At 38.8% G+C, this 23,293-nt stretch overlaps 4 protein-coding genes and 1 long non-coding RNA gene across 5 annotated transcripts; 2 read left to right on the top strand and 3 right to left on the bottom strand.

The window, feature by feature from the left end:
• Positions 1-4,391: 4,391 nt before the first annotated feature.
• Positions 4,392-5,484, bottom strand: LOC136245187 (uncharacterized). The gene is made up of 7 exons (XM_066036690.1): positions 5,445-5,484; positions 5,325-5,393; positions 5,179-5,276; positions 4,918-5,038; positions 4,767-4,866; positions 4,651-4,709; positions 4,392-4,597 (listed from the first exon to the last, which is right to left on the bottom strand). The coding sequence occupies exons 2-7, from the start codon at positions 5,340-5,342 to the stop codon at positions 4,448-4,450; spliced, it is 546 nt and encodes a 181-aa protein (XP_065892762.1). The 5' UTR covers positions 5,343-5,393; positions 5,445-5,484; the 3' UTR covers positions 4,392-4,447.
• Positions 5,485-5,500: 16 nt separating this feature from the next.
• LOC136248091 (uncharacterized) lies at positions 5,501-7,419 on the bottom strand. Its single transcript, XM_066039905.1, has 7 exons — positions 7,413-7,419; positions 7,189-7,365; positions 6,505-6,582; positions 6,032-6,445; positions 5,702-5,832; positions 5,612-5,655; positions 5,501-5,537 (listed from the first exon to the last, which is right to left on the bottom strand). The coding sequence occupies exons 1-7, from the start codon at positions 7,417-7,419 to the stop codon at positions 5,501-5,503; spliced, it is 888 nt and encodes a 295-aa protein (XP_065895977.1).
• Positions 7,420-8,599: 1,180 nt separating this feature from the next.
• LOC136245180 (uncharacterized) lies at positions 8,600-9,265 on the bottom strand. The gene is made up of 3 exons (XR_010695793.1): positions 9,170-9,265; positions 8,841-8,984; positions 8,600-8,760 (listed from the first exon to the last, which is right to left on the bottom strand). It is a non-coding gene; the product is annotated as an uncharacterized lncRNA (long non-coding RNA).
• Positions 9,266-14,050: 4,785 nt separating this feature from the next.
• Positions 14,051-15,703, top strand: LOC136248090 (zinc finger MYM-type protein 1-like). The gene has a single exon (XM_066039904.1). It carries the CDS (start codon positions 14,051-14,053, stop codon positions 15,701-15,703), a length of 1,653 nt encoding a protein of 550 aa, XP_065895976.1.
• Positions 15,704-19,467: 3,764 nt separating this feature from the next.
• On the top strand, positions 19,468-20,457 carry LOC136248089 (jerky protein homolog-like). The gene has a single exon (XM_066039903.1). It carries the CDS (start codon positions 19,468-19,470, stop codon positions 20,455-20,457), a length of 990 nt encoding a protein of 329 aa, XP_065895975.1.
• Positions 20,458-23,293: the final 2,836 nt, after the last annotated feature.

Genomic DNA, 23,293 nt, shown 5'->3' with positions numbered 1-23,293 from the left:
ACTTTCATTAAGTGAATTGATATCCGTGCATGCAGATGAATCTTCCATTTCATTCTCAGCCAATGGACTGCATACTTCACTGCATGTCTTAAACTCAGTCCTGTTTTCTTTGATTGGATTATCAGGACCATCAGGCTCATCAGTGTCAATGGAAGTCGGATTTTGTGTGTCCTTAGAGGCAGCCTGTGCACTGTACAGAGAATCTGGCGCTGGGACAATTGTGCAGTCTTCTAGGTTAGGTTTCTTCCGGCCTAACTTCTTTCCTTTCCTAGAACGTGTATTCTTTCTCAGTTGTGACAGATTGATTGTTGTAGGACTGTTTGAACAGGGTAGGTTGAGGCTTAGCTTAGCTGCAAGTATGTGATAACATTCACTTGTAGATGGACAAGTACAAGATTGTTTAGGGAACAATGTGACAGCATTAGGCTTTTCTTGACTGTTTTTCATAACAAATACTTCTAATTTTGGGTCATGGGATATTCTGTTCTCAGCAATCACAAGCTTTGCTCGGGGTAATTGACTAACTGCACCAACTCTAGAATTACAAGCACTGGGTGTAACACTTGGTGTTTCTTGATGAATATCTGATTCTTGAGATTGAGCCCTTGCTACTATATCCTCAGGTAGAATACAGTTTGTCAATTGAACACTCTCTGGTGGCTGTGCAAAGCAGATAAAATCTGGACACAGAACATATTCTCCAGTCTGACAAAAGCCTCTTTGAATTTCATTGTAATAGAAATTCTGGAGCTGGTAAAAGCAGAGTAAAATGGTATCAACTGGAGCTTCTTTCCACTTTGTGAGACGTTTAATAACAGTGTTGAACCCTTCACTTTGATTTGTAGTTATCCCACTGTATCTGTTGTAAACCCCAAGAGGTTCAACAATCCATCGTCCAGCACATGTGATAACATCTGGGTGAATAAATTCCATGTAGTAGTCAAGAAATGGCTGACTCCACCGCACCTATAAAAGTAAGTATATACATGGATAGGTCGATAGAAGCAATTATTTATCATGTTAATTACCTTGACTTCTTCCAAGCCAGTTTCATAGTCACTTAAACTGGTAGTCTGAAGTAGGCATCTAACATCTTCTTTGTATACAGGTTTCTCTACAGATGGAGTTTTGTGTTCCCTCAGCCAATGCCTAACAGCAGCAAATGTATGATTCCAGCAACGCAGACGAACCACACCTGGAAGCCACTTATCAATTGAAGAGCAGAGAACACTTTCTTCATCAGTGAAAATTGGAATTTTTCTCTTGCTTTTTGGATTTGCTAGAATTGGGCATTTGGTTGCTACATATTTCATTAATTCCTCGTGAGCGGATTTCAGCTTACGTTCATGCAAAAGAAAGCAAACTGGAATGACTGGGGCACCTCGAAAGAGTGTGTGGCGCATTACCAGGACAGACGCATAGATATCACCTAGTTCAAAGGTTGTGTCATACGAGAGTAATTGTGGAGATGAAAAGTCTGTATGCATTAAGCTCTCTACTTCATCAAACATCTTGGGGTTACCACAGACAATTATTAAATCAGGATAGGTAATAATCTTGCCCACAAATCCTGAAAGATCATACGCCATCTCATGAATGTTGTACAGCTCATCATGAGAAACTCTAAATTTTTGTCGCTCAATTGATTTATGGTTAGCTACTTGTTTAACATTGCGTGGATTTAAAACAGGATTAAGGGTGGAATGATATTTTGATGTTGATATTTTTTTCTTGTAAAATGATGACGGGCACTCTGCTTGACTGCTTGATTTAATTTCCTGGAGAACAGAAGGACAAGTGCGGATGTAGTTTCTTGTGGCAGAATCAATAGCATTTCCATGAGGATAATCTTCCACATCAGTGTCATCTCCTGTATATTGTATTAGATACCTGTCCAAGTTATCTGGTAAGTAAACTACTGTTTTCTTGAAATTGGTCCTGGCACCAGTTGCTGTTGTGGATGAAAAATAGTATTTTTTAACTTTAGAGTTTTTCAATGGTATGTCTTTGTGACCATACTGTCTCCATCTGTGCTGATCGCATCTCCAATCTTCTATAAATAACATAGCAGTAATTTACAATGACCAACTTATCTTCAGTGACACATTCATTAAATTGCATATTCCAATTTTCAAGTCTTCAACCAATTCTTTAACACAATCAACAGTTTACCCTTCCCCCACGTGATTAACGCCTGATAAATCAGCAGACTTGATCATACTCTAATAGTACAGTCACCCTAATAGACATTTAATAAGTTACTATATGTGACCGGGCCTGCGAAAACAGGGCATGTGGGCACAAACTACACCTTATCACTCTACAGGTCATATCTCAAGATTGCAACAGAATATTTGAATTATGTAACTTGTATCATAAAGCCAATTGAATGGTCACTAGAAACTGAAAATTGCATTGCAATAGCGTAATATTACCAAAAGTTATGAGTGATGTAAGCTTGAAAAAGTAGGCAAAAATCATGTGCCCACATGCCCTATTTTCGCAGGCCCAGTCACATATTCAGTTGAGCATTCAGCTAAGGCAGGCTGGCAAATGAGAGCACAGGAATACCAGGCCCTTCGCTATAGTTAGCTAACTCAATTTATATGACTTAAGCGCTGGGTGGATCGATATACTCTAATATAACAGTCACGCAATCAGTGTACCGCTAACTCACTTCTTCTCTTTGTGTCTAAAGCACGATACAAGAACACTTCCCCAGAGCAGGGTTCACTGGTGGTACGGTCGATTCCACATATTTTTCATCTTGCGCTGTAAGAATGTCGTAGGCTGCTTCCCACGTTAATTCCTCTGCTTGGTTCAGTATGATAGGATGAGCTGTTAAGGACATTCTCGCCTAGCTAGCTGCAGCTGCTATCCATAGTAACAAAATTAGGCATCATGCATCGTAATTTCTCCGTGTTTCGGCCTTCCCCAGCAATGTAAGGAGAAACTTCTAATTACAGGCTTCACAGGTTAGCCTGCCTAAATGTTAATAATTATTAAGAAATCAATAGCCAAGTATTAAGGCGATATATCAGTCGCGCTGTGGTTAGTCCGCAAATTAGTCACAAGCTTCTAAAATGCGGACTGGACTCCGTGGAGTGCGCTGGAGTATTGGTCCACTGGTCCAGTCCAGTTCGCAAATTAGTGACTACCCAACCCATACGCGAATGGGATATCCCGTACGCGTATGGGCATTTTCCCTGTCCCATACGCGTATAGGGCCCCGTACGCGTACGGGACGATATAATTTAATTCTGAGGCGCTTAGCGTTGCTTGCATAGATTCAACTGGGTTTACAAATACGTAGCTTTTGCAGTTCAGTTTCATTAAATATACCTTTGTTTTGGCTGTACTACCTACTGGCATATACTATGTAGAAATTACATAGCTAGCACACTGCTGTCGCGCTTATTTGTAGCTAGCTAGCTAGCTATTTGTTTGCCTCATAGTACTTCGCGCACGTTTCTTCTCCATGCTATAAGCTGCTATGTGCTGCATGTATCATATATCTGGCCTTCACCATTCAAATCATGTGGAGCATGCATATGTTGATTAAATCGGATGAACTTCTTGAGTAGTCTAGCAACCTTTTGGGCTAGCTAGTCACGAGTCCCTTGAACAAATCAGGCATCATTCTGCCTGTCCAGTAAAATATTTACTTATTTATTTATTTGCAATGTACAAACTCAATTTGAGTATTAATTCTATAATCTATAATTACTAATTGTTCTTAATGGAGTAGCGATGGGAATGTCAGTCTGCCTGTCCAGTATAATAGATAAATAGCAAATTACTTATATAGCACACCATAAATATCTAGCTATTCTATTATGTGACTGGACATATACCAGTGGTCAAATGCATGCTGGGTAGAAATTAATGTGAATTATTGTGTAAGCAGAACTATGGTAAGTTAGTATAAATAGCTACATGCACTTCGTGCATATATAGCACAACATGCAGTACCGGGTAAATCATTAAAATCGATTGAAAGCTGCAATTCCATGAATCAATATAATTATTATTAGCTATAACAAGCCAGGTCATAAATTAATGCATATAAATTAGACATGGACTAAGACTACATACTTATAACATAATAGTGCTGTCAGACCTTCAGTGCAGCTGGTCACTGTAAAGCTTTACAAACAAAAGCAAACAGCACAGCTAACATAATACCCATGCACTAACACAGAGTTCAGTCCAAGAGATTCGTTTCAACTAGTTAACGCAAGCGTAAGTGAGACTGAAGTTTACACATCCACTTAACGGTATATAAAACTACTAAAAATCGACTGATTTTCTGACATAGGATCACATAATCATAATATCTACTCTGCACTAAGCAGTAGCAGTGCTAACTCTACACCATGCATGTTCGCTGGGGGCCAAACACAATTTTATAAATTATAATATGCCATACATTAATATTTAACCATGATTACATAAAGTCAATTACATAGGTTGCACCAGTAGAACAGCATGGTCCAATAAAGTTAACTATAGGTATATCCTCTGGATTCAACTTAATGCTAATGTGCCTGTTGACACAATTCAGGTGGTACCACGATTCACATGTTCCACAGCCAATCTACGTATATATTCAGCTGATAGTCAATGAAACAAAGAGCAAACAACACTTACCCAATCCTGTGCTTTAGTAGCAGTGAATGAGCAGGTCCTGCAATGCTCTTCTATGGGTTCTGCAAACAAATAGATTGCTAACAACACTCATAAGTACCTTACAACTGCTTGTTTACCTGAATTGTTAAGTATTTCTTTTGCCATCTCTATTCTTAAATCGTGAACTGTTCCAGCATGGATGTTCATTGGTAAATGTCTTAAATATTGTTCAGCAAACTATTTTAGAAATTCTTTATGTTGTGTTGCAGAATATACTTAAGGCCATACCTTCATAACATAAACTCCACAAGACGAATTGTCTTCCTGTATACTGTGTGGAGGCATAACGACTTCCCATACATACTTCTTTGGCCAATATCCACCACAATATTGATAGGTGCTGTAAGCGCTGCAAGAGAATTATATGCAAATAGCCAGGGATTATATGCAAATAGCCAGGGAGTTCAAAGAATGTGTTCCTGTTGATATGCAAATTAATGTGTATACATACTTAACTAACTATGTGTGCAAAATATTAACTGTACTAACTTCCAGTTTTTTCTTATCCTTTGTATTAGTCTATGATCTCTTTCTTCATACTTCTTTGGGTCAATGTAGAGAACCTTTCCATTCTTTGGTTCGACGATCTAAAGAAATAGTAGCTATAAAGATATAAATGTACAAATATGTCTGACCACCAATATCCAGTGCATCTTCTGGTAGCAGTAAGGTCCAATGAGGGCATTGTAATGAGACAAATCAACCTGCAGAAATATATGTATACAGGTGTCTGTAAGTCCTCGTAAAGTACTAACTCATATATTGCTTAAAACTTTCTTCTTAAGGATATACGTCCCATTACAAATGTCATTCACTGCAGACACGTCCATGATAAATATTTCTTCTTCCTGTGTTTGGAAGTGAGCATGCACATAATGCATACATTCATATGCACTAGACTTTTCTATGTATTATCTCTAACCTTTTGTTGGCACGGATCATGTATAGTAGATAAGATGCTATCACCTATATACAACGCATATACATATATGCTTGCTTGCATAAAGTTTACAAGCACGTACTTCATCATAACCCATCCATTGGTGTCGATCAGTGACAGAATTCCCTCGTCGTAAACTTTGTAACTACCAAACTTCGCTTCAAAAAGCATCTGGGTTTTGTTTCTGATTCTCATTAATCGGCCTGCATGATAGCAATATTATGCAGACAGATGATATACCGGGCACAAAACCTTCAGTTTGATAATCATTTTCATCAACTTCTTCATCTGATGAATTAGGACAATACTGATGAACTACCCCTCCTGCAAAATAAAGATGAAAATGAATGAATGAAAAGTGTAGATAGAGAAAAGTAGTTACAGCCTACAAAATATCCTTACAGGATTTGTGCAAGTGGAAATAGTCAATAAGTACATTAGCCATTGTAGGCTCTTCTTGATTCAATAAGTCGGCTGTTTGTTTGTTTGTCTCTACATCATCCTTCAAATCATACATTTTGTTGGTAAACTTTTGCACAATTGTGATTGGAACTGGTTCCTTGTGAGCATAGCAAAGATCCTTCAAACATTTCTGGTCTTCATAGTTATCCACAACATAGCTGTGCAGAAATGCAGCTGGTAAGTTGGTTTTGAGACTGTTAGATATGTATTCATGGGCAGGCCCACATGGCTTAAACAAAAACGATGGATGGTTCTGTATAATAGCTTTCATCTTCTTGCTAAGTTTCACGATTTTGTCAAACTGAAAGCTGTTCCCTGGTGGAATATCTTCATTGCTGAAAATTTCATGACCCCCTAAAATGTATAATCCATGCAGATTAACACACACCTACATGATTGAATTTATTTCTTACCTTCAAGCTTAGGGCTGGTTTCTTCTACTGACATACTACTGGCTTCTTCTTCTTCTACTCCCTGGACCCCAGAACTACCTGTTGTACCAATTCATCTTATACCGATGATCTACCCGTGCATGTACATTTACTTAGACATATCCATGACAAATATGCTATGTATGGGGAGCATTAAAGATATTTTGTGTGCATGTCCATGCAGATGTTTCAATGCATCTCACTTCAACATAGTACATGCAGTGTACCCTCTACCATTTGGAACCAAGAGTTTGACCAATATGTGACCTGGGCTGACAAAATCAGTCTCTTATAGCCTGTCAAAATTTGACCTACTTTTAAATGCTTGAAGCTACATTACTTTGTCCATGATTATAGCTAGCATCCACATAAACGTTTAACCACTTATGTAAAAATTGCTTACAATTTTAATGAAGTTTACAGAATTATTCTAGGTCAAATACAGTGATGGAGATAGACAAGATTCAGTAAACATGTGTATTTTCGGGATATACACTGATTTTGTCAGACTGGGTCACATATTAATTTTTATGTGGACCAGAACTCATGGGGCTAATATTTTTTGTCCTTATTACAAAGTTATTTTTAGAGACAGGTTCTATTGTAACTATATGTAGCTGTAATATCATGTCTGGCATGATAGTTATTGTATGCATATGTGCTCACATCCATCCCGAGCATTGCTGTATGATGGCTCTAGGTCAACCTGTTCCCTCTTCACTGGAAAGCTATCACTGCCAATTTGTTTTGTCTTCACTGAGGTGCTTCTTGTACGATTCTCATTAGCTTGTTCACCGGTCTCAGTGTTCAATGGGCAACTATCATCAATGCTAGAATCATCTGCTGTCAAAGTGGAATATAATTATATTATACTACACAAAAATAACTACTATTCATACCGATGACTGAATTCTTGCATCTTGTCCCTTTGTAGCAATATGTTGTGCATTTTACTTTGCTTTTGAAACATACACATTTGCCATTTACACAACCAGATTTGCAATTGCAGTGTGAAACATCAGTTTTCCTTCGATTGAATTTTTTTGCAGCCGATCGCAGTGCTATTGTGGGATCATCTTCCCACCCAGTGGTTTGTACTGTTGCATGAAAGCACTTCTGAAGCTGGTCAGTTCGACATCTTCCTTTCAAAAGTCCATACTCGGTTCTTATTTTGTAAGACCCATGTTGTTTTGCAACCACAACTCCTGGTATTCTTCTCAAATCACCTACACCTCTGTCATGTCGTGGAATCCTTACAGTCACACCATCCCCAATTTTAAATTTTACAGCCTTGATTCTTTTGCTGTTAACATAAAGTTTCTTCATTTTAGCAGCTGAATTTGCAATGTTTTTCTTTGCAAACTGTCTAACTTCATGGTGCCTGTCTTCATTTTCTGCATTAATAACAAACAAAGCAGCTGCAATGGCAATTTTAAATCATTCCCCTTATACCTGCTGGAATGATAGGTGTCTGATGTCTGAACTCTGTGTCACCAACACAGGTTCTGGCCTTGGCCACTTCAGGTTGCGTAGCCTTGGTCACCGGATCAGAGTAAGAATCTGTGTTACCTAGCTCTGTCAAATCATCAGTTTCTGTGGGAGGATCCATAATAATGGTCTCTTCTTCTGCCAAACACATTCCTTTCACGGGTTCAGAAGATGGATCTAGACCAAACACCACTTGGTATGGTGATGTTTTAATGGTCGCATGTGGTTGCTTATTGATTGTAACTGGAAAAACAAAATTATATACAATAATTGGCATCAATAGCACCTGTTTTAAATAAAACTTACATTGAACTCTGGGAAGAAACTGAACCCATTCTGTTGTCTTCATGTCAGCCATGAGTGAAGTGAGCATGTGTTTCACCACTCCATTAGCTTTTTCAACTCACCCATTTGATTGGGGGTGCCTTGGTCTACCTCGAATTAAAATAGTCTCTTGACTCCACTCATGAACAATCGTCTCAAAAAGCTATAAAGGAATGCATAAAATACAGCATGCACCTAGACAGTTGTCTTTCCAATCTCATTGTTGAATTCTCGACCATGATTAGATTGGAGTATCTTAGGTACCCCAAGGTATGCGAAAACATATCGTTGCAAGCACAAAACAGTTTCTGCAGCACACTTCCTAGATTGTGCCCATAGAATGGAAAACTTGCTAAAGTGATCTTTGTAATGACCAATCCATCTGTTGTTGCTGTCTGGAATGCTTGACATGTCAATCAAATCAATCTACAATATGAAGTATATATATATAATACACTTATTATGTTATTCCTGCATAAATGGAATATAAAAGCAATATTATTTACCTGTCCACGAACATGGAATCTCTTTGAAATGATGGGTTTCAAAGGAGCTTTTGTTAATTGAGGCTTCTTACAAGAGCAAGTGAGGCACAGTCTGCAATATTCCTCTACACAAGTTCGTGTTATCCCTTCGTAGTTTGACGAAATCTTCAGGCGAAAGAATGAAAATTATTGTGTGGCAGTGCTTATACCGCTTACACATACAGTGAAAATGTGCATTTTTAATAATGCAATAATGACAATAGCAGCTAGGGAGTGTACATAGTTAATGCATTAATGCTAGCTGATTTATTAATAACATTCATATAATTATATTATACTATTATGCATACCACTGAATAAGTCTTCCTAACACCCAAGTGTGCCGTGCCTTTCTCATGAACAGACTGGATGATATCAAATATATCATCTGTTGTTACTACTCTTCTATAGCCTTCAAACAGAGAATTGGCTGGAACCTATATATATTAATGAGACATGCATGCATGTGAAAATAGCTATAGCTATATATCTCCAAATTTTATAGGCAGCTACATAATATATATTAAAAAGATTTAGCCACTCACACATTGAAAGGGTCTGATATATTTTGCGTTAAAAACTTATTTCTCCAATTGCAACAGGGTATATATAATATTGAGACAGACTGTCAAGTACCCATGCATACTCCATAGTTAATGCCACCGACATGCGCGGTGTTGAAGGAGCGCGCGGCCGCGTTAAACTCACCATGCTCTTGCTCTTTGTAGAAACGATCACAGCATTATTTAATCCAATCTGCGGAAAATCTTTCAGTTCAAACTGCTTCTCCTTGACGTACTGCCTAAATCTTGGTTTAATTTCGTAATCGTCCTTGGAATCACCACCATCTTCCGAGCCATCTTCAGCTCCGTGACCAGAGTGGTCTAATGTACGAACGAAAGAGGAACATTGAACTACAGCCTATACTACACAGCCGCTTAGCTACGTTCAAGCAAGGTGGCCTTGATTAAATCGAATTTCTCACGGTTAAACAAAAAATTAGAACGTTTCGCGGCCTGGCTAGCTAGGAACTTGTTAAATTCTCTCCGAACCCTTTCCACGGAAATTTTATCATCCATCACGGAATTCAAGCGGGACTCGATACTCTCAGGTGATACTCTCAGGTCATAAACTATACTGCTAGCAAACACTATAGGATTGCATGCATCAGCACTTGTGGCGGCAAATAAGCTCAGTAAAGCGAGCAGCAAAGAGATCAAAAGAGAGGTGTTAAAATTATAGAGAGAGCATGTATCAGGCACTGATACAGAAATATATATTATCAAGAGTTCATAATATATTATGAAGGGAGGTGGCTGGTCCAAGTTCAAGCTGAGAAAATAGAAGTGTAGAATCTACATAAAATATATAATCAACCCAGACTGCTTTTAATTCTGTATATAATATAACCTGTAACTTTAGTTTTGTAATTAAATTTTTTTCCTTGCCATGCCCACTGCTGTCCACTGTTGGTCAGACATGTGGTCGCATGTTGTCCGAGGACACATTCTCTTGTACACAATATAATATAATTTGTTTGTAATCAGTCATTCGTGTTTTCTCAACAATTATTAATGATGGTTTCTTCTTCTATACATAATATATACATGGACAAAATGAAAGTGAGTTTTAGTAGGACTCGAGCATGATCAATGTATCAGATAATGAGGGTGGTGATAGCTACTGACCATATCCATGGCTGGTGTACGACTTACAGTCTAGATAAACACATGATGAGTCACAGTGTACTCTTAGTACACTGTAGGCTAGCATACTGCACAGCATGCCCTGCTAGGAATAAAAGGGCATTCTTCCCAATTTTTGAATATCTACCTTCCTGAGATTAAAACTATAGAAGAAAATCTTTTAAGTCTAGGATTTGTTTAACTATTCTTACTACCAACTGCCTATGCTATATAGACTCACTTCTCCTCTACATGCTGTCAATGGTATGAAACTAGTATGTAAATGCATAGCCACAGTATTTTATTATTTTTTGGCAGGAAGTAAAGGCATGCCTATGCAATTCACAGGCCAAGCAAGGTGGGTGTCTAGCCACCCCATCCACTCCCTGGATCAGCCCCGGCCCTATGCATGTGTGGCAAAGGCCACATGGGTGAGTGGTTGCTAGGAGCATGTTCGATTGTTGACTGGATAGCCACTTCACTTCCTGCTTGGATGGCTCCTTGAGGTATTGTTGCTCAGCAGTTGCTATCGGTGATGCTACATATTACTTAATTGCCCCATGCAATGAAGTAATTTTCTCTAGTTATAATGTTGTTTATGATCCACACTGTTAAAAAGGATGTTCCCAGTACACCTTTCGGGGTGTCCCCCACATGTTCCAGAATAGCTAGCTATATACATTAGCTATACACTCCTGCATTTGTTGCACCTTTACAATTTTAACTCTTCTAAGTGCTGATAGTTCAAATCAGGATTCAGGATACCAGCTGCTTTATCTATAAGTTAGTTTTGCATTAAGAATAAATATTATATTAAACTTGATATCATGCTATAGCTAGCTTTACTGTTTTATTCACATACAATAGACTGTGTACTACACCTTCATGCAAGTTCCAGTAAAACTATAAAAGTCATTTTTCTCTCCACGCCATGTCAACCCATTGAAGCTGTCGATAGCGAATTAAGCGCCTCTAAAATCATTTATCGTCTAGCCAATTCATTCAGTTACAGCTAGATAACAGTGATTTTGTAGTGCAACAAAGCTATTTGGACATGATCTAGGCGTGCATAGTAAGATGGAACCTATTTCAAAACATCGTCCCATACGCGTATGGGCATCCCATACGCGTACAGGCACCCCGTACGAGTATACGCGTATGGGATATCCCATACGCGTATGGGCAAAATACGCATGAGGGACACAACATACGTACTGCCTCCCAACAGGGCAGTTTCGTAGGAAAGAGAAATGCGTAAAAATGGATTTGGCCAAATTGCGACCTATTCACCGCCCCAAGGTGGTTAAAACTAGGGGAAACTTGAAGTATAGGTCTTTATCCAGCACCAAAGCAGCGCACAGCCACATCCAGCTATCCCAGGATTAGCCAGAGCTCCTGAAAGGCACGAGACCGGTGATGGCGTACTGCCAAACTGTGATAAAACGCCAGCAAAAGAAGACTGTTAGTGGTGAATTTTGCTAGAGTTAAGTTTTATTGTCGAAGTCAACCATCAAATAAAGTTTATCGGTCTTGTTTTGGTGTCTGCTTTTTCACACGAAGTGGGAATCCCAGCACATGAACGATTCTGGCTAACTCGGGGATAGCTGGATGTGGCTGTACGATGCTGTGGTGCTGGATAAAGACCTATACTTCAAGTTTCCCCTAGTTTTAACCACCTTGGGGGGGTGAATAGGTCGCAATTTGGCCAAATCCATTTTTACGCATTTCTCTTTCCTACGAAACTGCCCTGTTTGGAGGCAGTACGTATCTTTTAATGCCTAATAACTCACCTACATACTTTATTCTATCACTGGCATCTATTTTACTTACATATTAATAAGTCTTGATATGAATTTAGCGAGGAATTCAACTTGCAACATCAAGCAGTCTGGTACAAAAACATGGTCATTTGGGTGTGGTCCACTGCGTAATTTTTGGTTAACATGGTTTTGAAACTGCTCTATTGCTCTCTGTTGGTCTGCATCCTCTATCTTGTTGGCAGTGGCGTAGCCAGACCCGGGCATCAAGATATTCTGCCCTACCATCAGCTTTTCCAGTTATTAAGCACGTGAGCTTAAGAACACCGGACTCGCCGTACACCAAAAGACTGTTCTAGAATACACACACGAAGTACACCAACTTTTAAATAGATCTTTGAGATTTCACACGTATTGCAAGTTGTGTCCGAGGTTGTGTCCAGCGCTCGTCCCGAGGGTTATTTTAGGGGTTTTCCTTCTGTATTTGTAGGCAGGTAATTGCGCTGTTACACGTGATATAATTAAACACGTGTTGACATCAATCGTGGAGCATAGGCCTCGTTGTGACAGTATTTTCAGAATTCCAGCTGTTCGTCTAGCGATTAATATGAGTGCTGTGAAGCAGCTATCATTGTTTAATTTTGTCAAGCAAAAGTGCACTGCGAAGCAGGCAAAAGCCACAGAAGATCCTGGGCCTTCCTCCAATGAAGAGTCTCAACTAATAATCGATATCAGTGAGGATACAAGCAAAGTTACTAATCAAGAGTCAGAACAGTATCAGCTAATCAACTTGAGGGAGGATCCCAAAGTTGAAGGTGAGTTTTATAATGATGATGGGATTATTGATGAGATTTATGCTGCTTTGGTGAAAACGTCTAAAAGCCCTAGCCCTTGTTGTACACCTGTTATGGTGTATAGTTCAGATGATGATGAAGAAACCAGCTTTGCAACTAGGTTCTCACCTCAACTCTCACCAGGTCCTGACGAGGTTGATGGCATGAGTATGAAAGTGCCACAATCACATCATGCAATTACATGTAGTAGAGCAGCATTGGACAAATCTTTCTCCATAGGCACAGCTACTAGTAGCACGTCTCAGTTGTTTGGGGATTACTGTGGGCCCAATAATGATACCTCCAGCACAGCTGCAACTGGCTCCACAACTGAAGTATGTAGTGCTTCATCCTTGGCTTGTACAACTACACTTGAGTTTTCTTCATGCTTGCCAAAAGATATTGCTGAAACAATAGCCTTTCCTCCAGTTCAGCCTGTTAAAGCAAAGTATCCCTCGACTATGATTTCAAAAGTACCAAGGTGCTTTACTGCAGCCTGGTATAAACAGTATGAATGGCTAGAGTATTCAGTAGAGACAGATGCTTGCTATTGCTACCCTTGTCGGTTGCTTGGTGCACAGAGTGCTATGGGTAAGAGTAGACCTGAACAAGTATTTACTTTATCTGGGTTTAAAGACTGGAAGCATGCTACTGGTAAAAAGGGAGCTCTTGTTGGTCACTCAAATAGCCTTAGCCACAAAGAAGCTGTGGTGGCATGGGAACAGTACAAAATTAATTCCAAGCATGGCACTTTGCTTCCCAACCAGGTAGACAATTCCTGAGATGTTGTTATTCAAGAAAACAAACATTACATAAAAACCATAGCAGAAGTACTGTTGCTCTGTAGCAGGCAAAACATCTCAATTCGTGGTCATAGGGAAGGGATAGAATCTTCAAATAGGGGAAAATTTCTAGAAATGTTTGAATTGATAGCAAAACATGATCCAGTAGTACGGAAAAGAATGGCTATAACAAAATCTGCAAAATATACATCACCCATGATTCAGAATGAGATATTAGGCTGTATGAGTGACATAGTCCAAGCCAAAATTTGTGCAGATGTCAAGAAGGCTGGTATGTATTCGATATTAGCAGATGAAACGAGAGACTGCAGCAAAGTCGAACAATTGGCCATTATTTTAAGGTATGTTGATCTAGGGTCTGCAACAGTACATGAACGGTTCCTAACATACGTTGAAGCAAGGTGTCAGAATGCAGAAAGTCTAGCTGCTCACATAATAAGCACCTTAAATGAACATAAATTAGATACAAGTGCCATAGTTTCTCAAGGTTATGATGGGGCATCTGTCATGAGTGGGCGTTGCACAGGTGTACAACAGCGTATCAAGCAAGTGGCTCCACAGGCTGTTTATGTGCACTGTTATGCACATTGTTTGAACTTGGTTTTAGTGGACACCACTAAAATAGTATCAGTGGCCTCAGAATTTTTTGCCTTAATGGAAACATTGTATGTTTTCATGTCCACAAATAAGGTACATACATTGTACATAGAGCAGCAACATCATTTATATCCCAACAAACCACCTCGTCAATTACAAAAGTTGTCAGATACTCGTTGGGCCTGTAGGTTTCTTGCTGTTGATGCAGTCTGTAGTACATTTCGGGCTATCCTTGCAACACTGCAGAAAGTAGTTGATAGTGACGACAAAGTAAAAGTAGTTGAAGCCAAAGGAATTTTGCTCCAAGTACATTGCTTTAAGTTCCTGACAACTCTTGTCACATTCAGTCGATTGCTGTTTCTCACAAAACAACTATCTGATCAGCTCCAGAGTTCACAAACTGACATGGCCAAAGCAGCTGAATTGGTAGAGGGAACCATGAAAACTCTTCAACAGTTTAGAAGTGATGGAGAGTGGAGAAAGTTGTATAAATATGTCAGTGATGTGGCTTCCTCACTTAACATTGAAGTTTCCCCACTAAATAGTCGGCCCCAACGTAGCCAGCGATTGCCAAAATGGCTTGAACATGGTGTTATCTTGCAATCTGTAGGATCAAGACAGCCAGTAGAGAGTCATGAAGAGTATAAGATTTCCTTATATTATCCAGTTATAGAAGCCATGATGTCTGAGCTTCACAAAAGGTTTGAGGGTAACAATCTGGCACTGATGAAAGCAATCCAGTGTTGCAGTCCAGAGTCAGTACACTTTCTTGATATAGACCACCTGGCACCTTTAATTGAAGGATATAATCTTAGTAAAGATTTGCTCACAGCAGAATGTTTAGTAGCTAAACGTACTTTAGATGAAAAAGACCTCACCTCCATTAGTGATGTGCTCAAAGAAATCTATCCGTTAAAGGTTGCATTCCCTACCCTGGTTAAACTTCTTCAAATTACTCTCACTATAGTGGTAAGCACTGCAGAGTGTGAAAGGTCATTTTCATGCCTTAAGCGTACTAAGAGCTTCTTGCGATCCACAATGTCTGAGGAGTGGTTGAATAACTTGGCTATCTTGTCCATCGAATGGGACCTGTCAGCAAATATTTCAATGGATGAAGTTATCCAGAAGTTTCCTGGGAAAGATAAAAACAGAAAAATAAAATTATCGTAAAACTTGTACTGATGACACTATTACTGTCTACCCACTTCATACATGCACAACTTTTCTTTGTAATTAATAAAACATCATTGATTTTTCACTTTCAGTATAACAGCTGTGCTGTTTGCATTTAATATAACTTTTGTAGCCAATCATGTAATTTTATATGTACTCAGTCGTTTGATGCTATTTGCAATAATTAACTTTACTTGCTCTGACTATGCATTGATGGTTTGAGGTTTCTGTTGTCCTGTACAGATTCCAGAACCACGAGGTGCACCACGTAAGGCAATAAATAGAATGATGAAGATCGCGTGATCGTAAACCGCACGCCGGGGGCTGAGACATCACGAAGAGTTTTAAATTTCTGGTGTTGGATGTATGTGAGATCAATATAGAAGATGTGATCGTGCCCTCATCGTAGTGCAGCAAGGGAAAGCGCGGAATGGAGGCTGGCTGGTAATCTGACAGCTGTAGTTTGTGAAACGATTAAATGTTAGCGAGAACACCCAAGTCACCCATTGGAAATTTTGAGTTCAATACTTAGACATTTTACTGACGGTATGGAATAACGTCTTATCTGAACAGGTTATTTGTTCTGATCTGTTGCAGGTGCCAGGTGGTTTTACGGCACTGCCACGTGATAGTAAGCGCCCTGTGCTATACAACCAGGTCTGACAAGGTGTGGTCAGTACAAGGTAGCGAAGGCAACCAATGTTTTAGCGGTTATGATTAGTAAGGCTGTAGCTTCCTACACACAGATATAGGATAGCTGGATCGTACAGATAGTCATCGTAGTTTCCTGCACGCAAGGATAGTTAGACCATGCAGATAGTCATCGTAGCTAGGTGTGTTTTTTTTGTTGATAATATATTGATGTCCATATGAAAATCGGCATGTGTATGTGTGTTGCATGCTTTGGGGTCTGCCCACCCAATTCCCGGGCATGGCTAAATCTCTAGCTACGCTACTGCTTGTTGGCTGCAAAGTATTGTTCGAGACGCTCGACGCACACTGTCCATGTTTCTTGTGAACTGGAAAATGATGCAATGGTGCCATGAGTAGCCATAGTTATATCCTCGTCGCCACTGTCGTATCTGCCCGGTAATAATCAAGGTCGCCCAGAAAAATTAAGGGGCCCAGGGCAAAGAGTTAAAGTGGGGCCCTTCACCCAAGCTGTAAGTTGAAGACCAAAAAAAAAAAAAAGGTCACAACCTGCTGATAATGACAATAACTACCCATCACCAACCATATCTCCTTATCTATAAGCCTGCTACACTGCTCCTCTGAAGATTACTGTGACTGCTCTATTAGAGTATTTAGATCTGACTGTTCTATTAGAGTATATCGATCTTTTAAACAGGTATTCAGGGGGGCCCTTCATGGGGCCTCCTGGGGCCCCTTTCAGGTTGGGGCCCGGGGAAAAATGCCCCAGTGCCCCCCCTTGTGGGCGGCCCTGGTAATAATTGCACGTTTAAGGATAATACGTTTATCTTAGACTACACAACAATAAATACATGGTACAAGACACTATATTTATACTATAAAAAGAAACCTTAAATAGCATGTTTACCAAGTACAAGGTGCAATACAAGTCCATAAATAGTGTGTTTACTCTATTACATATAATTAACATAACCATAAGAAAAGCTGCTAATACATGTTTTAATTACCTAGCTAAGTACAAAAACAAATCAAAGTACACAGTACAACTTAGCTAAGGATCCTGATTACTACATGGTTGTTCCACTGTTTCTACACAATGTTTGCTCACCTGACAAATGTTATAGTTGAAACACTGCAAACAATGATATCTGTAATAAAAAAAAATCATAAAGAATAATACTACAATAGCTAGAGTATCATTGTTATGCAGTTAACATTAGACATACCTAAATCTCTTGATAGGGTTGACTCTACATATTGAACACTTGACATTGTGTTCCACTGAAATGAAACAAACACACAATGATTACTATTTAGATCAGAAAAGAAGAACAAGAAAAAAATGTCTTGCCATACAAAATTAATACATTGTACGTGTGTGCATGTGCTTTTTGACTACACAAGTATAGTATGATATTGGAATTCAACATAGCTGCTAAGTATGTTCTATCTTACCTTCCTCTGCAGCAGACAGTCTGTGTAGTACTGGTAGCTATCCTAGTGTCTTTGGTTCCTCATTGATCCATTGTAGGAACTGGTTGATGTGAATAAAGTGTGGATTATCAGCCTGTAGAATTGTATAGCATAGTTGATCAGCTATACACATTGATATGAAACAATTAGCCTATAGACAAATATACTACATGCAAACAAGTATAGACACACATCACACATTAGACAGAAACAAGCACACACACCCGTATGTCACATTATCTTGTTGAAACACTCTGCTGCACTATTACTGGAACTTTGTGGGGAACAAAACTCATGTTCATTGACGCTCTCTGGCAACTGTGGTTAAGGTACAAATTTACAATGTATGTACAAAAGTCCATATTCTACACCAAACCAACTCAAATGCTTAACAAAAGATTATACAAGATACAAAATTACACTCTCTTACTTTAATAAGTTGTTGTAGCAGTTGATTTAGTGTTGGATAATCAGCATAATGGTTCTCATTACATATCAGCTGGAAAAATTCTGTAAGAGTTAATTAAGACAACATGATGAAGAGAACTAGGTAGAAATAGTACACTTCTATTTTGAATATCCTATGACATTCTAATAGTAAGGTATACATTACAGTGGCAACATGTATTTAGAACAACATAAATAAGAAAAGTGTCCAAATTATCAAGGTGTCTCGGTGTCTTTTGTTGAGGGCTTCTACAGAATATACAAATACTTACGTCGGTTCTTTTCATCCAGTTTAGCAGAAGTCATCACCACCACCAGACACTGGTAGGCCATTACAGGCACTTTACCAGTGTGATTACTATGGAGGTAACAGGAGGAACAATTACATATATTATAGTGATAGAAGCTTCGCAGTGCAACACAAATAGAATATAATTACAAAAAGATAACAGATCACTTATACTGCACTGAAAATCTGCTAGTAGCTAACCTGTGCTAGCAGTCAAATTAAAAAGATATTTACAGCATAGCAATATACACAGTGTAAACAGTTGTACATGCATGTATGCACATTATCTAAGTGTTCAAGGCACTACAGTGGAACCTCGATTATCCGAATACCGATTAACCGAACTCTCTATTATCTGAACGAGTCATTGCAGCTGTAGCAAAATATTTGATTACCCAAACTGGTTGCACGTGATTACAAGTCAGCAAAAATGGCAACGAATGATGAAGTGCGCAAGCTGCGTAAGCGAAAGCGAACTGTTTTGTCTGTAGAAGACAAGTTGAAAATTTGTAAGAAACTGAAGGCAGGGACAACTCCAACATTACATTATTGGCAAGAGAATACAACCTTGGAAAATCTGCTATAACTGACATTAAGCGAAACGAACATAGCTAAACTGAAAGAATACGCCTTGAAGCTGGATAGTACAGATGGATCGAATAGCCGGAAGACCTTGAAAGAATCAAGCAAAAAGATGTTGGATGAAGCGCTATATATATGGTTTGCCCAAAAGCGATCACAAGGTGTACCTATTTCCGGGCCGATTTTAATAACCAGTAAGGCTTTAGAACTGAACCAAAGATTGAACCCAAGTGATCAGGCGTTTAAAGCTAGCTCTGGGTGGCTGAGCAGATTTAAGTCTCGTCATGGCATCCGTCAGCTTTCTATTCAACGGGAAAAAATGAGTGCTGATACAGATTGTGTTAGTGATTTCAAGAAAACTCTTTCTGAGTTCATTGAGAAGGAGCAACTAACGTTAAATCAGGTTTACAATTGTGATGAAACTGGTTTATATTGGAAAGCTCTTCCAAGTAAGACACTAGCATCACAGAAGGAAAAAACTACACCTGGCTATAAAGTACATAAAGAGAGGGTTACAATCCTAGCGTGTGCTAATGCTACAGGTGATCACAAATTGAAATTTACAATGATTGGAAAAGCAAAGAAGCCACGTGCATTGAAAGATCTAAATCCAAGAGCTTTACCATTAAAGTATATGGGCCAAACTAATGCATGGATGGATTGTGACTGGTTTCAAGAATGGTTTGATAAAGAATTTGTCCCTGAAGTTAAAAAATATTTAAAGGAAAGAAACCTTCCTATAAGAGGACTACTTCTTACGGACAATGCACCTTGCCACCCCTGCCCAGATGTATTGAAATCACCTTCCAACCGTGGAATTAAATGCCTATTCTTACCTCCGAATACTACCTCTCTTATTCAGCCTATGGACCAAGGAGTCCTTGAGTGTATGAAAAGAAGATACAGAAAAGAGTTGCTTAAAAAGCTACTTCTGGCTGATGCAGGCACGATTGACCCGGAAAACACGATCATAGATTTTTGGAAGAGAATCAACATTAAGGATGCTATCTTTATGGTAGCAGCAGCATGGAATGATGTCCCTGGAACTACAATACGGGCAAGCTGGAGGAAGCTTTATAAATTCAATGATGAAACATCTACAGCACTCCATGATGCAGACTGCCAAGGAAGCTCTACCAATCCCACTTCCACTGATCAACCAGAGCCAATACACTTACCACCAGTGGAGGATTTTCTTCACTCACTGAGCAGGATACATGGCTGTAATGAGTGTGATATAACAGATGTACAGGAGTGGATAGAGATGGACAGTGGTGATCAAGGCTATGAGTTATTGAATGATGAGTAAATTATGTCTGTTATTCAAACAAGTGAAAATGACAATAATGATGATGATGAAAATAATGATGAAACAGATACTAGCATCAACATTCCTTCCCATGGTCAGGTTCATAACATGTTGACTCAATGCCTTCCTTGGATTGAAAGACAACCAGAAGTTTTAGCATCTCACATTTGTGCTATAAATAACTTGATAGAACTGGCAGCTACAAAGAGAAAAACTAACATGAAACAAATCAAAATAACATCATTTTTAAGTACATCATGATTAAACTTATACTGCATAACAATTGAGTTTACTCTACAATGTTCGATCTTACGTACTTTCGATTATCCGAACACCCTTCCCCCCAATTAGTTCGGATAATCGAGGTTCCACTGTATATCCAATAGTATAGCTTTGTGCTTTATCAAATTTAAAGTACCGTTTTGTAAACAGTGACTATCTAATAAATTGGCTAGTCTACTACTAATTGACTCCACAACCAAATGACAAGTCTAGTATTGTGCTAACGTGTAGTGCCACGTAACAAATTTGTGGAAAGAAAAATGTGTCAGTTTTTTTTGCTTTTTTTTCATATGCACTTCATTTACCAATCATCAATGTAGATAGTATACTCACCTTCTATTGCTGTATGATCCATGAGATACAGTATGCTTCTAGCAGATGGTGACATAGAGTAGAGACTCTTAAAAGATGATTTTCTTATCAGGCCAACTTTGTGCTTCAATAGCTTCACAACTCCCTTAACATTATCTGGAGCTCTTGACTGCAGTGTAAAAGAAACACAGTTAACAGTGAGAAAAATTGTATAGCAAAAATTTCTACAGTTTTTAGAACAAAGGAGCTGATGCTGTACATTAATGTGCAAATGCCCCAGGCCTCCAATTTAGCTTTGTCTAGGACCTCCAGAATGCTAAGTCCAGCCCTAATGTTAGTTACATTTGTTGGACCTACTTGACATAACTACTATAATGAAGTGGTCTTATTAAGAGGTGGTCTTATTATAGAGGTGATCTATTACAGAGGTGGTCTTTGTTAAGAGGTACCTGTTAATATAAAGTTTGACCAGTTTTAGTTTTACAGTTTCAGTTTTCAATTTCAGCCGTTTGCAATGTCCCAGTTTAAAGTTATTACAGAAAAATTAATGTTTTTGAAAAGGTAAAGAAACCATGACTGGACCTGGGCAGCCCTGAGCCTGCAGCCATCCGATTAATGCTAAAACACTTATAGGAGCCATGTTATGAAACAATACATGTAGGTAGTCCAGGATTAGGTGAAAAAGAGACCAACAAGTTACACCCAAAACAGCCTAAATAGAGTCTAAAGCTCTATAATTTAGTCTGAATTATAATTATAGTCTGTATTATAAACATCTTAGGCCTTCTAGTATACAGGCTCTGCCTTTACCAGGTACTTTAATCATAATAAAACAATGTCCATTTGGTTCCACTTGGGGTACTTAAAGATAATAAGTCACTCTCTAGGGTTCCTATGGATGCAAATAGCTACATGAATATAGTAGTAAGAAAATATCCTGACCACCTGGCAGACTCCTGTAAGCATTTGAGCGTTAATCGGATGGCTGCAGGTTTGAGGCTGCCCAGGTCCAGTCATGGATTTTTTCTTCTTTCTCTTACCTTCCAAACATATTTAGTGCAGTTAATATAAACATCTTAGGCCTTTATAGGGCCTTCTGGTATACAGGCTCTGCCTATACCAGGTACTTTAATCATAATAACAATCATTATATAACAAACACTCACCTCATGATCAGTTTTTGAACATGAAAAGGTTACTACAAATAATACAAGACTAGTTATCACTACTAACATCTGGTGAAGTATATGTAGTAACTAAACAAATTGGGTTAAAAACAGAGCAACTGAAACAACTGGTAACTTGACCAGTGCGCATTGCTTTTATAATTACATACTTACAATATTCATGTAAGTATGGTTACAGGTGGACTAAATTAAATCACATATGTTAAAAAATATTTACTGAGTAATATTATTTTTGTTAATTTACTACAATATCACAAATCCTCAAGGGACATTATTATTGTAAAGTTTTAATAACAGTAATAATGAATTATTATTCCAAAGAGCTCTGAAGCAGCATCAGTGCTAAACTTGAGCTATATTATGTAATTGTTACTGATTTTATCCACATACACAGCAACTGCAAGGCCGGAGGAGACGGTCCGGTTGGTCAGGCCTGAGCCGGACCAATAATCTGGAGTTGAACCAACTAGCTGACCAGCTCGAACTACATTACTCTCATGCAATCTTTGGACGATCATATCTACAGGTAGCTACGTACATTTTACAGATGTTATTGAAAACGCATGACACGAGTAGTTAGTTTCTCAGCCTAACTAAAGCACAGAACTACACGTATAGTACCTCCAATTACCTTACAGTACAGAGCATAGCATTCATATCGTTTCGTACAGAAATGATTGTGGGTTCTACGTACAGTATCACGTGTGCTGACAGTTGGCATTTATCACGTGTAAGGCAGGTGCCTTCTTTGATTTTAAACCAGCACACTTATATCACAATTCAATCTTCATAAAATAATCATTAGCATTCCTTGGCTTGTCTCTCTTGGCTTCTTTTACTGGGCGAAGGGCTGGCAGTGACAAACCAGATGACTCATTCCGCGGCAAGAAGCTGTACACCCATACATTACATGGTGGCCATCTGGATGAGATGTTGAGTAGAAATCACTCCTCTTCAACTACCCACTCGTCCTGTCAAGATACTGAGCAAACTCTCAGTCTCACCCACATTGCGCCATTTTCGAATACTGATTGGTTTCGTGACTGTCCACCAGT

This window comes from Dysidea avara, chromosome 2 (genome assembly GCF_963678975.1).
Source record: "Dysidea avara chromosome 2, odDysAvar1.4, whole genome shotgun sequence".
NCBI lineage: Eukaryota > Metazoa > Porifera > Demospongiae > Dictyoceratida > Dysideidae > Dysidea > Dysidea avara.
This window is presented reverse-complemented; position numbering and strand designations above follow the sequence as displayed.